The following is a 16,979-nucleotide window of genomic DNA, read 5'->3' on the forward strand; positions in this document are numbered from 1 at the left end:
TGTAAATTGATACTCCTCCAATACTTAATATAAGACCTAATTATTAAATTGATTTTGGTTCTAAATATAAGATATATTTCTCGTATTTATCAGTTTTTCCATAATTACCCTCATGGATACTCCCTCAGACATAATCAAGTAGAAGAGGGTGGGAGAATATTAAGAAAGATTATTATGGTGTTTTAGGAAAAACATATTATATTTTTTTATAATTAACTAACTTACCTAATTTTCTTAATCTAATCAAATTAGTTAAATAAGTTTTATATTAAAGACCGAAAGAGTATATATTATAGAGATATTTCAGAAAGATGATAATAATTAACTAATTTATTTTACTTTTGTAATTTACACGAAGGAAGGTAGTATATGTGTGCGTATATCATCAGCTCGCACATCAGTAATGGGATATTATTTCAATTGTGAAGGGTCAACAACAAGCATTGACTATTGAGCAGAAGCTTACAAGCTAAGGATGCTTAATTAGCTTGGGAAGGGGGTGGGGGCGGGCGCTAGAAAAGGAAATGAGAGATCATGAAAGAATAACAATTGATGATGAAATTAGTTTTTCGGGTAAAGTCGTTATCAGCTTGGGTACCATACACAGCCCAATTTGTGGAATGTGGTCCCTTGCCTTGCGGCTCCTTTACCCCCTTCATCTTCCTCATGCCTGGTGGGAATATATTAGCCTGTATATGTGTACACACACACACACATATATATATATATATATGTATATATTCCTTCCTTATTACGAATCAATTTTTGAATTATTATTCATTCTTTTATTATATTATATGTGCACACGCTGAAAAAGAAATTAAAATAAGGAGCGAAGTTCTAAAGTCAATATACAAAAATCTAATTGGGAAGTTGACGTTAGTTTTATCTATAAAAAACTTACTTCATATGTTTATTAATTTTTTTTAAAATTAAATCTATTGATATTTTTTGAACAATAATTAAGTAGGAGAGTGAAGGAAAGGATTAATGAAAATGCATAAGATATTTTAGAAAGAATATATCATATTAATTAATTTAACTAATATCATTAATCTAATCAAATTAGTTAATTAAATCTTAAATTAAAGATAAGAGAAAGAGTAGATAAGGATCTCAGTATTATAGTATTATTTCTCTGACATACACATCAATATTTAGTAAAGGCGCTTTTGCCGCGAAAACTATATGCAACTGTGATTAGATTACGTGCATCACTTTAATTTCTTCTGTTTTGCAAAATCCAAAATTAAAAACACCTAACTAAATTTTATTGCAATGAGAAAAAACAATACACACAAAAAACTTAAATATGCCTCTAAATGGTTGAACCAACTTTACAGACTTATTAAATCTCAGTCCAAGCAAATAGGTGAAATAATCTCTCCAAAATAAATAAACAAACAAATAGTGATAGGTGAGATAGTATATTTGGTTAATAATGTCAATATCCAAGTGCCCCTTGGGTAGGGTAGGACACCCTTAATTTGCATGGCATGCATGCTGTCTTTCCGTCCTCAATTTAATGTTTGATGAGGACGTTTCTCATATATATGATTGATATTTTTATGCTATGTAGTTTCAATATTAATATAAAATATAAGCTTTATAATAAGCTGTATTTTTTTATAAATTATAAATAGAGGGGTTTATTTTAATCTTTTTTTGGCATCGTATTTTAAATTTTGTACATCATGATAAAAGCATCCCCGTTTTTTTTTTGGAAAATAACATATGAAAATAATAAATGATACAAAAGTTATTTTTTTTTTTAGGGTAACAAAAAAATCTTTTTCTTACAGCTTTCAGTTAAAAGACTATCTTTTCAAAAACCTCTTTACATCTGTATTATATCTAAAATCATCTGAATAATGTGATGTTAGCTTGAAAAAGGTAAGAAGTAGAAGGCATTATTTATTTATTTTTCGTTTTGCACAATCATTCTCAATTATAAGAGACCCTTGTGATATTATAAACAAGAAATTTTGATATCTTCAATTGAAAAATATTAATAATTAAATCATACTTTAGTGGTGTTTAAAATGTTTTTTTAAAAAAATGCAACTTCTCGCGTAATATTATTAAATCGTGATCTGATAATTAACTATGACAAGCTAAAACTTAACTGAAAAGGGCTCAGTGATGAGGACCCCAATCCATAGACAAAAGGCTAAGCATCCGCATGACCGCCAGGGGACCCCGAAGACCAGCGGTCAACCTTGGTTTGCCCACTTTCTAAACTCCCGATTCAGAACGCAACATTACAATATTTACGAATTAATTAAAAAAGACATATAATTTTGGCCAATAATTAAAAAATATCATATCCAAGTAAATAATAGTATAATATATATAAATTTAACTCTTTTTAGATGATTTTTGTATTCATAAAATATCAATGTAATTAAATATAATTCGGTCACAATCATGTATTTATAACATAAAAATACACCAAATAATAACTTCAAAGCTAATTGTAATTATATAATTCTTTTACTTTTATGATAATAAATACCCAAAATTATGATTATGTATTCGGCTCTCTTTTTTTTTCCTTTTTATTAAATTATATTACATTCAATAATTACGTAATGACCGGAAAAAGGGCACTCCACATGCCCCATTTAAAAGAACCCATAGCACAAAAATTGCTTTCAAGTTTCAACATGCCTTGTGAAATTCCTTTGAAAACCTCCCTCTAAGAGAAACATGATATAAGGCATTGTTTTCAGAGCAGCTTGTTCACTTCTCATCAATTTCCTCCTCAAGGAAAGCTGATTCCAGGGAGGGATCAAACCCCCAAGAAAATGGATTCCTCCTCCTTCCATTTCCGACCTCTGTTCCTGCTTGCTCTGTTTTTAGCTTTACTTTCCTGCTGCTGCCAAACAGAAGCACAGGAATTGGATTCCCTCAGGATCAGGAACAGAACAGACAGAAATCTGGCAGATGAAGGAGAAGGAGCAAGAAGAAGATGCAACTGGTTCAGAGGAAAATGGGTGTACGACGCTTCTTATCCTCTCTACGACCCCTCCTCTTGTCCCTTCATAGATCCACAGTTTAACTGTCAAAAGTACGGCCGTCCCGACACTCTGTACCAGAAATTCAGGTGGCAGCCATTTTCATGTCCCCTGCCCAGGTCACTCCACTTTCCCTTCTTCTCCTTCAACCTTCTCCTCCTCAATTCTCACTTACTCTGCTTCTACCACAGAGCCTAAGAATTCACTCTGTTTTGAATGTTACTATCTATATGCGTTTTTTCAGTTTTTAGTAAGTAAGTGAGTAAAAGTGGATTTATCTTCTGAAGGGAAAAATATGACTCAGATCTTTTTTTTTAGTAATTTGGATCATTTATTTATCAAGATCCAGCTTTGCATTCAAAGTGAGATATGAGAGAGAGATTGATCATTACGGGATCGTTGTCCTCTCTTGACACTTCATTGTTTTCTTCTTCTCTTCCCCTGTTTTATACAAAGTCATTTTCTGCCACAAACAATTTATCTCTGCTCACATTTCAAAGCACATACACATGCAATAATTCAAAGCACACTCTCTGTCTCTCTATATAGTCTCTGTTTTTTTTTCCTCGAATATTAATGTATATATTATACAATGGCTTGTAAATGTGAATACTAAATAAGTGGGTGGGAATAATTTTGGAGCAGATTCAATGCTACGAATTTCCTGGAGAAATACAGGGGGAAGAAGATAATGTTTGTCGGTGACTCACTGAGTTTGAACCAATTCAACTCGCTGGCTTGTATGATTTACTCTTGGGTGCCGAACACTAGGACCACCTTCTCCAAGGGGAGCCCTCTTACATCAGTGACCTTTGAGGTGGGTTACTTAATTTAATTAAATTTCTTTCCTTTTCTCTCTCATTTTCTCCTCTTTTCAGCCTAAAGTTGCATATATATAACATCAAACTTTCATCATATTTTTCTGTTAACCCCAAAATCCGATTTTGATACAAACTTGGGGGTGAGCATATTTTTGTCTGTTACGGCGCGAAAAGCAACGAACGGTGAGAGCAATAATGTTAAGGACGTGATTGGTGGGATGCTTTTGCCTTTTTCAGGGAACATGTCTGATTTTCATAGTAATGCATAATTAATGATACTGTCTTAGGCTTTGCGTAATTTATTAATCCCTCACTTTTGCCACCAAATTCCAACGTGCCCATTATTATTGTTTCTCAATTTAATTAGATACTACTCCACAAAACATATACAGTTTAAAACAGTGTCACTTTGTGGGTCTTGCTCTTGAAATCTGATTCAAACTTTCGAGTTGAATAGAAGTAAATTTGTCATGCCTTACGCATGGTGTGATTATACATATTTTTTTCAATATTTTATATTGGTGATTTATTAGTTTTTAATGTTTGGTTATTAGAGCTGCACACAAGGATTAGTTGTGTGAGAGGGTTTTTTTGTTTATTATATAGTTTTTCCAATAAAATATTTGAAACTCGTGATTTTGTTGCGTTGAATGTTTGGGCTGGCAGAACCCAAATGCTTGAAAGGGAAATTAATGTCAAAATTAGCAATGATTGATGTTGGACACACACCGTCCTCCTAAGTAATTCCAGCTAGATCATGAAGGGACAATGAACTCTTAAGTAACACACTCACAAATCATTTACTGCAATGAATCATAGTACTTACACCTAGATTTACCCTAATTAAAATGAAAGTTGGCGTAAAATTGAGGAAAGAGCATAGCATAGGGATGGATGATACATTAACATTAAAGTTTTCACCAATAATAGTAGCATTGAAGTGAGATTTTTAAACTCAAGGGTTTGTGTTAGGCTTTCCATTGTCAATATAATTTTCTTCTTCTTTGTTTTTAAGGTGGAACTGGGAATCTTTTAGAGATTAATCATTTTTAGGTCAGAAGAAACAGTTAATGAATAACTATTTCAATAAGTATGCTTTTTGAAATCCAAATCTGTAGTTTTCTTCTTACAAAGTGAGACTGCTACTACTTTTTGTTGATTTTTTTATGATATGAATTAACATAAAACTTTTTAAGTTAATAATTTGTTTAAAAATTTAATTATTAATAAAGTACAATAAGATCGTGTAATTTATATAACTGAACCACAAAATGGGACAAAGACATGGTGAGGTGAGAAGTGAAAAATGATGGGGTTGTTGATAATTTGTGAACAGGAGTATGGGCTACAGTTGAATCTGTACCGGACGGCATATTTGGTGGATCTTGATCGTGAGAGTGTGGGACGAGTGCTGAAACTTGATTCCATCAAGAGCGGTGATGCCTGGAGAGGAATGGATGTTCTGGTGTTCAACACCTGGCATTGGTGGACCCACACTGAAACATCTCAGCCGTACGATCCATGACCTCGCTTTTGTCTATCTCGTGACATTATTGCTCATGATGCTTGCCTTAATAATAACATCTTTGAAAAATTAAAGCAAGTTTGTCCGTTGGGTTATTACGTTTGGTGACAATAGACTAACTGGGAGGATGCAGGTGGGAATACATGGAGGCAGATAAGAAACTGTACAAGGACATGAACAGGTTCATTGCCTACTACAAAGGGCTCACCACCTGGGCTAGGTGGGTCAACCTCAATGTTGATCCTGCCAAGACCAAAGTCTTCTTCTTAGGCATTTCTCCTGTACATTATGAGTATGTCCTTCCCCTCTCCATCCTCAAAAACATTTCTTTCCTCTAGAAGAGCATGTGGCATTAATCATAAGAAATTATAAGCGATGTTGAACCCACAACCTCTCACTTATAAGGAAGTTTTCATACCACTAAACAGAGTTATTAACCCACCTTTAAATTTATTGAAAAAATGCATTTTTATAATCTATTGAAAAGTTTTCATGCATATCCTATCTTGAAATTTATTGAAAAGTGAACTTTTGCAATTTTCAAGACTCTTAAATTACTTTAAACCAAGGCAAACGGGTTTTTAAACAGTCATAAGAATGTATTGTGTGAGTGAGTTAGAATAGTGAACGGTGAATGAATATTTATATGTGCGCACACAGGGGAAGAGATTGGAATGAACCAGCAAGGTCATGCATGAGGGAGACAGAGCCATACTTTGGTCTGAAGTACCCAGCAGGGACACCAATGGCATGGGTGGTGGTGAACAAAGTGTTGAGCAGGATGAAGAAGCCGGTATACTTTCTGGATGTGACCACACTCTCTCAGTACAGGAAAGATGCGCATCCAGAAGCTTACAGTAAGGTCATGGAAACTGATTGCAGCCATTGGTGTCTCCCTGGCTTGCCTGATACCTGGAATCTTCTTCTTCATGCTGCTCTCTTTTCTTAATATTTTCAACTTGTTTGTTCCACAGGGTAAGTCCTTTCTTTTTTCCTTCTCTTTCTTTTGCTTAGGGGGATTTTTAATTTGGTTCTGTAAGTGGGGCTAATAAACCCAGCAAGGCATTGGTGTTATTATGCTCCAAAATTGTAAAGCTACACTATTTTTGGCATAAACTTGCCTTCATTTGTTCCCAAATAATTAATTAGCCTTCTCAATTGTTGTCCATTGCTTCAAATTAAGTCTACGTTCAAGCCCTACTTGATAAAGCGAAGAACTTTATATGTACTCCTCTGGTCCTTAATATAAAAACTAATTATTAAGTTGGTTTTGGTTCTAAATATATGACCCATTTATCATATTTATCAATTTTTTCTAAATTATCCCTATAGATATTCTCCCAACCATAATCAAGTAGAAGAAGAAGATGAGGTATTAAAAAAGATAATTATTGTATTTTAGGAAAAACGTGTCACATTTCTTATAATTAACTAATTTACCTAACTTCCTTAATCTAATCAAATTAGTTAAATGAGTCTTATATTAAAGACCGGAGGAATATGTAAAAACCCCTACTATTCAGGGGGGAAAAGGAAGTCCTATTTATGCTGCAAGTTTGCAGCCCATCTCACCTCCACCAGGCAACCATTCCATAGAATTCAAAAAATGACGTGCAATTATCTTTTTTTTTAAGAAGAAAACTTAGGTCAAGTTAATTAGGTTTATTATGTACATTGCTCCAATCAAAATAAGCCAGCTGGATTAAGTTGCCCTATCAGCGTTTAACCCCAAAGCATACGTTAAACACCATTAGAGCCTGTTAAAAAGGCTTCTTTTTTCTTTTTTGAAAAAGAAGATTAGCTTTAGGACGATGGTGAAGAGCGGATTGGCGACGATCGGGAAGGACGGCGAAATAATTTAGGCCAAGGAGAGGATTGGCCAAGTCATTGTATCTTCTATTTGGAACCGCAGAAACACTTCAATGTTTTTGTGTCTTCTGTTCGGCACTCTCTGCCGAGGAGGATAATGAGACAGACCTTCCCATCTCTTCCCTTGCGTTCACTGTCTGTGACATTGTGAGCCCAAAAATTCTTTATTGATTTTATAATTTAGGCTTTAGTGGTTTATTTCCCCAGCAATTGATTTAGGTAGAAGATTGCAATAGATTGATGAAGGTTCAATTTGCTACTAACAGGAGAGTTTGAACTTGGAAGCATCACGTTTAACTTTTGATTTTGATCTTCGAATACCATCACTTAATGTAAAAAATGACTGGCTGGAATTATTTAAAAAAAAAAAAAAAGCTTACTTCCAGACTTTAACGGTGTTTAACATGTGCTTTGGGGGTTAAATGCTGATGGCAAAACTTAATCCAGCTGGCTTATTTTGATTGAAGGAATGGTCCTAAGGAAGCTAATTAACTTAATCTAAGTTTTGTCTTTTTGTTTTTAATTCCATGCAATATGCGTATGAAAAATGGCATGCGATAGTCAGAACTCGTGACTTATGAGTAATGCAACTCGATCCACTTTTGTATATGTTGTATTGATTGATGATGGATGTTTCATAATTCAGTTGTCCATAACTTTTTACGTCTAGTCCTACGGTGGTCTTGATTGCTGTAGAACCAAAGTAACGACTAAACTATAAAAACTTATTTTTCAGTTTAATAATTTGATGATTCTGAATGGCATTTGAACTCCATTTTTCAAAGCTAAAGTTGATTGGTTCTAATTGATAAATTGGGTGATAAATGATAACTAAAGAATTCAAGCTTAGATATAAAATATTTTTATAAACATTTTAAATTATTATTTGAGTCCCAAGTAATACAAAAAAAACCTTACTCTACACGTGTAGTGTGTTCCACGAGTAAAGAATCAAATCCAATTATTGGATAGGCCATATATATCATACTGGATAAATAATAGGCTGGCCAGATTTGTGGATGAACAGAAAACAGGGGCCAGATGTCTCGGTCTCGCCCCTCCCCGGGGTTACACGGGTCATTCGTTCATAGTCTCCATGTGTCTTCCTTACAGAGCCTTCCATCATTCCCATACTGATCGTCATCTTCATGCCTCGTTAACTTCTGCAAACTTAAAGCTGAGTCACCCCTATGGCGCTACCACCGTCATCCACGTCGCACCGCCGCCACCTCTGCCACCACATGTCCTCTCTCATGCATACCCATCCACCACCCACCTCCTCTCTACCGCCATACCCACTTCCCCTTTTATATCCCACACGTTCATGTCTCTCTGCGTGTTTCATCTCACACAAGCATTTCGTCAAACAAGTATTCCATCAAACACAAAGCGATCACTTTTATAGAAGAAGTTGACAACAATGGCGTCGGAGCAAATGTCTCGCAGGGAGAATACGACGACCGAGAGGGACGTTCATGTTGAGAAGAATCGAGTCCCCAAGATGACCACCCACTTCGAGCATTTGGCTGAACAGGTTAAGGAAGGATCGGACACTCCGCAAGGGAGTATTCAGGAGTTACAGGGCGGGGAGTACAGGAAGCAGCACGGTGGGAGAGCCATTGGGGATATCGGTGGGACTGGGAAAACAAGGGAGACTCATGAATTAGGGCCTCATTTTGAATCTCTTGCTGATAAGGTGAAGGGAGACAAGCAGGAGAATAAAGAGTCGTATGCCGCTAAAGCCAGGAACAATGCGCCTCATTCAAATGTGGGCAAGTTCGAAGTGAAAGCTGGAGAGAACAAGGATTCAGCTGGAGAAGCTAGAGGGAGAAATCAATCTGAACTCGAGAGTCGAACCAGAGTGGTAAATACGGGCAGACCGACGGAAAGCGCTGTGCAGAAACAGATAAGAGAAAGCAGAGGTCAAGTTGAAGCGGAGAAAGGAAGAAGAGACAGCAGAGGGCAAGTTGGAGCGGAGAAAGGAAGAAGAGAAAGCAGAGGGCAAGTTGGAGCAGAAGTGGGACGAAGCTTGGAGAACAGAGGGGAGGCTAGAATCAGAGAAGAATCAAGAGAAGAGAAACTGGGGAGAGGCACAGAAGGAGAAGTTAAAGGAAGGGTTGGAGTTAAAACTCAAGGTCCTACTGCTGTTATAACTTGTACAATCGAAGGAGGCGAGAAGGAAGAAATAGGAAGAGGTGCAAGAGAATTAGAAGCAGCAAGAGAGAGAGCAAAACTTGAAGAAAACAGAGGAAGAGGTGGCGATCAGGAGAAAGAATCGCAATCTACCTTGGGAGATATTTCCAAATACAGAGGCCAAGTTCAAGAGAACACAATGGAAGCCATGAGAGCAGCACAGGATCGGTATGAGAGAGCAAAGCAGGCAGCTAGTGAAACAGTCGGTTCGACAACCCAAACAGCTCAAGAGAAGGCTGCAAAAGCAAGGGAAACAGCAATGGAGAAAGCTGCTCAAGCCAAAGACGTCACACAAGACAAGGCTGCTCAAGCTGCACAGATGGCTGCTCAAGCCAAGGATTACACACTAGAGAAGGCTGCTCAAGCCAAAGACGTGACATTAGAGAAAGGCCAACAAGGCTATGCTATTGCAAAAGACGCCATCTCAAGCGCCACGGGGACGGCTTCAGATTACACCTCTCAAGCAGCAGAGAAGGCGAAATCTGCAGGTAGCACTACTACGCAATACATTGGAGAGAAAGCCGGCCAGGCTAAGGATGTCACTGTGGAGACTGGTAAGACTGCGGCTGAATATGCTGGAAAAGTAGCGGCTGATCTGAAGGACAAGGCGACTGTGGCAGGGTGGACGGCGGCGCATTATTCCACGGAGATGACGGTGGAGGGGACGAAAGCGGCGGCTAATATTGTTCAGGGAACGGCGGGATATGCTGCTAATGTGGCCGGTGAGATTGCATCGAAGTCATTGGATGCTGTCAAAGGGTTAGCTTCTAAAGCTGGGGATACTGCTAAGGATTATACTGCGAGGAAGAAGGAGGAGGCAAAGAAGGATTATGTGACCAAAAAAGCGCCTCAGCCACAGGTTTTTATTCGCTTTATCGCAGTCCTAATTTATATATTCATTACGCATGCTTGAGCTTAAAGCTTCAAATTCACATGCACTCCTTGTTTCTTAAATGGTGATGAACATTTCAGAATTGATAATTTTGTTGGAAAATGTAGTCATAAGAAATTTAGAGAGTACTTTTTATTGTTTTTGTGAAATAGATTCTGATTGAATTTTTCAGGGCATAAAAAGAATACTTTTTGTTATGAATTTTATATTTCAGCTCTCCAAACTGAGGAAATTTACTCTGATATATCTGTCCTTCAAGTTTTCAAATTAGTGTACAATGGAGGTTAATGTCATGTCAGGATCTGGGGGGAAAGAGAAGTAATTTATGAGCATTTGTGTGTTTCTGTTATTTTGCTTTCTACAATGTGAAGAGAATGGTAGTAAAAGCTTTCGTTTTATCACTTCTCATTTAGGCTTCGTACTTCAAAATTTTTGCAACCTTTCTCTAGTAAATGTGCTATGATACCATTAAAAACCGTACAATTATAACTGCTGAAAATTGAGACTTCTTTATGCCTGTGTCACTTGAGAAACTGAGTGGAGGCCATCATCTGGACAGGAACAAGGTCAACAAAGAGGAGGAGGAGAAGGAGGCATGCTCCAAAACATCAGTGGAACCTTTCAGCAAGGAGGAGGGCAAACAAAAGAAGGTGGTGGGATTGGCGAAACTATAGGCCAATATGCCCAATCCACTAAAGAAACTATAGGCCAATATGCACAATCCACTAAAGAAACAGTGGGAGATATTGCTCAGACAATGAAGAAGCCATTAGATACTGTAGCCCAGGGAGGAGGCGAGGTTATGGAAGCTGTAGGAGAAACTGTGGGTGAAATCGGACAGACGATGATCAAACCAGCAGAGAGAGCCTCAGAACAAGTCCCAAAGGGTCAAGCAGGAAGTGGGGTCATCGATGCCATTGGAGAAACCATAGCAGAAATAGCACAGACAACGAAAACGATGGTTGTGGGAGATAATGAAATAGAGGCAGGCTCAAAACAGAGCATTGGATCAGAGTTTGATCGTGGCAACCAAGGGGGATTCGCACTTGAAGAGCGTAGAAGAGAAACCTCTGAAGCTCGGAAAACCTGACGTTCTTTTTGGGTTTGATAGACAGAAACGTTCAGTATGTTTGATGTTTTGGTGTTTGTTTTGCGGAGTTTGTCAATAAATAAAAGTCGCTTTGGCGATTGCAGAATGTCAATTTGTAAACTCCTCTCGTCCTTTTGAGTTTTGTTGGCTCAATGTGTGCAACTATGTTCTTTTGTTTTGGGTTGTCTGTGCAATGTTATACATAGTCCATGCTGAAGCAATTGCACTAGTAGTGTGAAAGTAGTCCTCTGCCACTCTATGCAATTGCATAAGCTAATAATTATGTATCTTTAAGTGTTCTACTTATGTCGTGTTAAAGAGCATGTCAATATGTATAATACGTTTATTCTTAGTAAACTCTAAACTGAGCTTACTTAGCTTATTTATTTATTTTATCAGTACATTTTTAACAACCATTTCAAGCCAAAGATAAAAACATTGATGATATAAACAAATCACATTTAGGATAAAAAGTATTAAGTGGCGCCTTTTTTTTAGCATAAAGCCTCTTGCTTCTCTTCACTTAGTAAATAACTGTAAATTTTCTGTAGTGATAATTGTAACAAAAAAAATTTGAACAAATGATGAAGGAATTAGTAGTAATATATATATTAAAGGCTCCAATTCTACAAACTTGCAATAATTATTATGAAGCAAACCCTGTTCAATCTAGACGGGGGAAGTGAATGAATACTAACATATTACGTATACACTGGCCTTAGCTTAGTTTCCATTTGTCCTTCAAGAATCCCAAATAGGTCCAAAAGCTGGGATCCTAGCCTTCTTGCAAGCTCTAACAACGTCTCTACTTCCTTCAGGATTGCTAGTAACAATTACCACTTCAGCATCCCATCTAATTGCGGCATTCACACTCATCTCTCCCACATTAGGCCTCCCACTAATTGCAGTGTCATGAACAATCATCTTCTCTTTTGAATATCTCCCCAGAAACTCCATAATCTCCTTCCCAAAGTTCATCTCAATGTCCTTAGCCACCCACACTAGAAACACACTTGCTGGGCATGGTTGTAACAGGAACGATAGGAACACACAAATCCCTGAACCAGTAGCCACCAAAACCACCCTCTGGTACAGGTTTATCAGATAAGGCAAGCCAGCGAAGTGCATGGTTCGAACCCAAAGGTGGCTTGGTGGGTTTGAGATTAAAGACGTGGTGTAATCTCCTACTGCACCAGCCAGCATTATGTGTTCATTTTCCCCATCTGATATGATCCCAAAGGCGTGCCATTCTGATAATGGAGATGGGCTGATTCTTCCTAGTAGTCCTGGTTTAACCCCACCTTCAAATTTTATAACCGAAGCATGGCTTGATGCTGCTGACACTTTTACTTGAACTTTTCTTACAGTTAACCAAGGTATGATAATGAGGATGGTTATGGCTATGGTGAACCAAAACTCTTGTCTCTTATGAACACAGAGATGCTTACATTGTAGGTTTTTGAACTAGGCTCATAGCTCATGAAGAGGATGATGAAGAGCCAGAGAAGAATCAGAGCCATCCACCCTGCGAAACGATGTGTTCTTTCGAACAAGTTGTGATGAAGATGGCGAATAACAGGAAAGGCAGCGAGGGAAGATAGAGAAATCAGAGTGAGAATCGCAAAAGCCAATCCGATAATCTCTGGGGAAGTTTGTTCTTTGTTTTTTATTGTAAGGACCAGAGAATAGACAAGCCAAGCTATGGAAGAAACCCCACAACCACTGTGAATTCCTCCAACGCTTTGAAGTAAGGAAGTGATCAAAGTTTTGACTTTGAGAGGAACACTGGGCCTACCAAGAGTTTTCACAACGAACCAGAAGATTAATCTTAGTGATGCCTCGCTTCTGCACAAAGTTAGAGCCCAAATGTTGGCAATGGAGAAGAATGTGGCTCTGTCTCGCCCATATTGGAAATAGCCTGAAGCTGCAAGAGCCAAAGCAACCATGTTCCAGCTCAAACAAACCAAGAATAAGATCTTGTACGCCGTGAAGCCCTGATCAAGCAGAATCACAGACAACCTTGACATTTTCTCATTCTTTGGCGGTGCAATCTTAACCTTCTCTGGTGTCCCTACATCCACAACTTCTGCTATGAGCTCTACCTCAACCTCATCGTCTGCTTCATCCATCTCAATGTCACAGAAGTGGCTGCTGGCTCGGCTTCGACTCGGGCTAACTGAGTAGTGAGACCGAGGGACTATCTTGAAAGAACTGTTCCGACTCCATGGAAGCCATGTCAAGTTAGCTCCGATTCTATCTTGCGTTGGCGATGGTGGCCGCGGCGGCGCCGGACCCGGCAACCCCATTATTGCAAAAGGATTGGTTCTATTTGGATTGATCTCGAATGCAACACCACGACAGCTAGAGAATCTGGCAAGCTTCATCATCTCTGTGCCTTCCATTGATGCTACTCAGGTGGTCATTCCATGTCCAGTATGGAATTTTAAATTGCATTGCTTTTGCATGTATGATTACTCTAATAAAGGAGATCGATTAGGAATTAAGTGGTATCCAGTCTTAGTCAAATTGGCATCTCCGAAAAAAACATTAAAATAACATGTTCCTGCCATAAAAACATGCTTCTCCACAACTACAAGAGATCAGGGAAATTCATATGTCAATATCAGTTTAATTTCAACAAGAGACTCAAAATAGTACCAAATTAATTACTCAAACTACAGATGAAACAAGCTCTTAATAATGAAATAATTCATCGTTGTAATTAATATTCATCTGCTTATTCATTTAGGTGGAATTTGCCTAGTATAGATTGCAGGCTGATCATTGAGCAGCAACATACAAATCAGAAGGATTGAACTACACCTACAAGCTGAAATTACATACTATAGCCTTAGAATCAATGTTTAACACACGTTAGTTTACGGCTTTCCATATACGTATACTGACAAATCTGTGAGTAGATTAATTCTACAGTACATAATAAAAAAGAAGAAAAAGAAAAAAACTGAAGGATTTTTGCACGTTCGAATGTGTTAGGATCAATGTTTCAAATCTTGGGATCCTACCCACAGTATCATAGTGATATTGCTGGTAGAGACTTTTATATATACACACCATGCATTATTGTTTATCCCTCCTACTTGTTGCTTAGATTCTGTGCGTTGATTGATCAGGTTGAGAGCAGAAAACAAACACTATATTTTCTCTTTATTATAATTGTGATGATTTGAATTATTGAATCATCTCCCTGCACTGGTCAGCAAGACGTGCTGTACTACTAATAGATAAATACACACGCATATGGGTGTGTGTGTGTGTGTGTGTTTTAATTGAACAAGAGGCCATCTTGCTGAAGAGAATGAGAGGGAAAGAGAAGGGTGTAAAGATGAAATTTATATACTATCTTAATGGTTAATATAAGATCTAATCTGTAGCATAAATTACAATACAAGTTAAATCTTATATCAAGGACTGGAGGAAGTACTATTATTTTATGTATTTTACTGTCTACTTTAGAGGTGTGCTACTCTCATATTTCTTTATATGTATGTGTATATGAAACCAAAAAATTGCAGATTATTAGCTTTAAGTTTGAGAGGTGAAAGGGTAAGTGAGTTGCTTGGGGGGACATTAAAAGAGGATTTTAAGGATACTGGGACGATGATGAGAAGACATGGCACTTTCAAGGGGCAAGGCACAATCATCATGAGTCAATTGGTGGGTTTGGAGGGATTGTATAAGAGAATTTTGGGAGGGTAGTTTTGTTGTTATATATTAAAAAATAATTAGTGTTTAAAGAATTTATTATTATAATTTTCAGTTAGTGTCCTTATTAGAGGAGAGATATAATCTCACTAATAAATGAGTCAACCTGATTAATTTTCCTAAGCAAATGCATCACTGGGAAAAGTCCTATCTATTACATATTTAAAGTTTATAACTCAATTTGCCTGCTTTAGATATTTGTTTTATATTAAAGAAAACAGAGGAACAGGGACATTAAATAATATATATATGTGTGTGTGTGTACAGGGTTTGAAAATTTTAGACATTTGAAAGACAGTGGCATAATAATTCACTCATTTTCGCGCGGGCACGCGCGCGCGCGTGTTGTTCCAATTTTTATTTTAATATTGATTGATTTTATGGAAAATTCCAGAAAAAACCTTTAAATTATCATTTCTCAATTCATGCACCTAAAAATTGAAAATAACAGAAAAAGAAGTAGTACCTAATCAGATATTTTGCAAATATAGTTAAATGGCTAAAATTTTACTGTATTAAATTTGAAAAAAAAACCTATCACATTTGTCATTATCAATATATTTTTTATTATTGATTGTTTAACACTTCTTTATTACCAATTTACAACTTGTTAATAAATAAATTTTTATTGTCAATATAATTCTTGTCATTTGTTATTCAACACTTATTATTACTATTTCAAAACTTGTTAATAAATTTTTTTGATATAAAGGTATTTTAGTCATTTAATTATATTTACAAAGTACTATATCACACATTACTTTCTTTTCTATCATTTTTCAACTCTTAAATTCCTGATTTGAAATATCACATTTTCTAGCTTCTTTATTTATTATTTTCCCTTGATTTTATGAAGCTGCTATTTATAAATAAATTTCTTCTTTATCATTGAGACTTTTTAACATTTTATTTTATTTTTTAAATTTTGAATTGATTAACTTAATATTATGTAAAAATAATACGGTAGATGATTGCTTAGTATTATAAATTTAAACAATATTATTTTTATCTTCGACCCCCCCCAAAAAAAAAACCAAATGTCATTGAGATAAAACAATATATGGGCGAAAACATGGCCCCCCTCGGTTTTGATTTGTGTTGCATTGATGAATGACGATGATAGTTGGCTAACAAACTCCAAAGACGTGCTGGTTGGTTCCAGTGCTTGACTACTTTTTTTCTTTTTTGCCCCCTGACCGGCGTGCTTGACTGCTTGTTAGGAAATGCATAGAAACACGATTGGAAAACTATATTGAAGGTAACTATATTTTCTCTCAATTTTTAATTTAGTATTTATATGTTTTTTTTAATTAAACATTTAATTTTATCTTTTTAGCAACATTAGCTCTTATAAATTTGTTCTATTGATATTTTTAGTCTCTACATAAAGATTAATGATGTTAATAGAGGAAAAATAAAGATTTAGTTAAGAACAAAAAATACATAGGTACCAAATTAAAAATTGAAAAAAAGTATAAGTACCTCTAATATGGTTTTCCCACTTATCTTATACTACTCTGGGCTTATTTATAAACTAGGGTTAATTAATCTAGAAGTCCTTATAGTTTTAACCAATTTTGAATTAGGTCCTTATAGTTTTTTTTCTTTTTATCAGGTCCTTATACTTTCATCTATTTTTAATTAGGTCCTCACATTTATTTTTCTTTTTATTAAGTCATTATAATTTCACTAAAATTTTAATTAGGTCCATCTAGTTTTAATTTTTATTTATTAATTAAATAAATTAGTACTGAAATATAAAATATTAATAATTATATAATAAAAGATAAGTAATATAATTAATTAATTAAGGAAATTTTTTTAAAACAATTAATTTTTTTTGCTA

At 36.1% G+C, this 16,979-nt stretch overlaps 2 protein-coding genes and 1 pseudogene across 2 annotated transcripts; 2 read left to right on the plus strand and 1 right to left on the minus strand.

Annotated features, from left to right (window-relative positions):
• Nucleotides 1-2,731: 2,731 nt before the first annotated feature.
• LOC114762464 (protein trichome birefringence-like 39) lies at nucleotides 2,732-6,541 on the plus strand. Its single transcript, XM_028951946.1, has 5 exons — nucleotides 2,732-3,136; nucleotides 3,663-3,834; nucleotides 5,175-5,350; nucleotides 5,497-5,655; nucleotides 6,024-6,541. The coding sequence occupies exons 1-5, from the start codon at nucleotides 2,808-2,810 to the stop codon at nucleotides 6,310-6,312; spliced, it is 1,125 nt and encodes a 374-aa protein (XP_028807779.1). The 5' UTR covers nucleotides 2,732-2,807; the 3' UTR covers nucleotides 6,313-6,541.
• A 2,090-nt stretch (nucleotides 6,542-8,631) lies between these two features.
• Nucleotides 8,632-11,645, plus strand: LOC114762461 (seed biotin-containing protein SBP65-like). Its single transcript, XM_028951944.1, has 5 exons — nucleotides 8,632-9,187; nucleotides 9,332-9,427; nucleotides 9,506-9,681; nucleotides 9,781-10,284; nucleotides 10,877-11,645. Exons 1-5 carry the CDS (start codon nucleotides 8,653-8,655, stop codon nucleotides 11,405-11,407), a joined length of 1,842 nt encoding a protein of 613 aa, XP_028807777.1. The 5' UTR covers nucleotides 8,632-8,652; the 3' UTR covers nucleotides 11,408-11,645.
• A 503-nt stretch (nucleotides 11,646-12,148) lies between these two features.
• On the minus strand, nucleotides 12,149-13,809 carry LOC114762466 (adenylate-forming reductase 06235-like; annotated as a pseudogene).
• Nucleotides 13,810-16,979: the final 3,170 nt, after the last annotated feature.

The sequence above is a fragment of the Neltuma alba genome, unplaced genomic scaffold (assembly GCF_004799145.2).
Source record: "Neltuma alba isolate B1F8T4 unplaced genomic scaffold, ASM479914v2 tig00011215_pilon, whole genome shotgun sequence".
In the NCBI taxonomy this organism is placed as follows: Eukaryota; Viridiplantae; Streptophyta; class Magnoliopsida; order Fabales; family Fabaceae; genus Neltuma; species Neltuma alba.

Excerpts from the sequence above, each read along its gene's own strand:
- LOC114762464 (XM_028951946.1), top strand. The coding sequence starts at position 2,808 with ATGGATTCCTCCTCCTTCCATTTCCGACCTCTGTTCCTGCTTGCTCTG. Across the intron at positions 3,835-5,174 it reads TTACATCAGTGACCTTTGAG|GAGTATGGGCTACAGTTGAA; the intron begins GTGGGTTACTTA and ends ATTTGTGAACAG. Across the intron at positions 5,656-6,023 it reads ATTTCTCCTGTACATTATGA|GGGAAGAGATTGGAATGAAC; the intron begins GTATGTCCTTCC and ends GTGCGCACACAG.
- LOC114762461 (XM_028951944.1), top strand. The coding sequence starts at position 8,653 with ATGGCGTCGGAGCAAATGTCTCGCAGGGAGAATACGACGACCGAGAGG. Across the intron at positions 9,682-9,780 it reads CTGCAAAAGCAAGGGAAACA|GCTGCTCAAGCCAAAGACGT; the intron begins GCAATGGAGAAA and ends ACACTAGAGAAG. Across the intron at positions 10,285-10,876 it reads AAAAAGCGCCTCAGCCACAG|GAACAAGGTCAACAAAGAGG; the intron begins GTTTTTATTCGC and ends TCATCTGGACAG.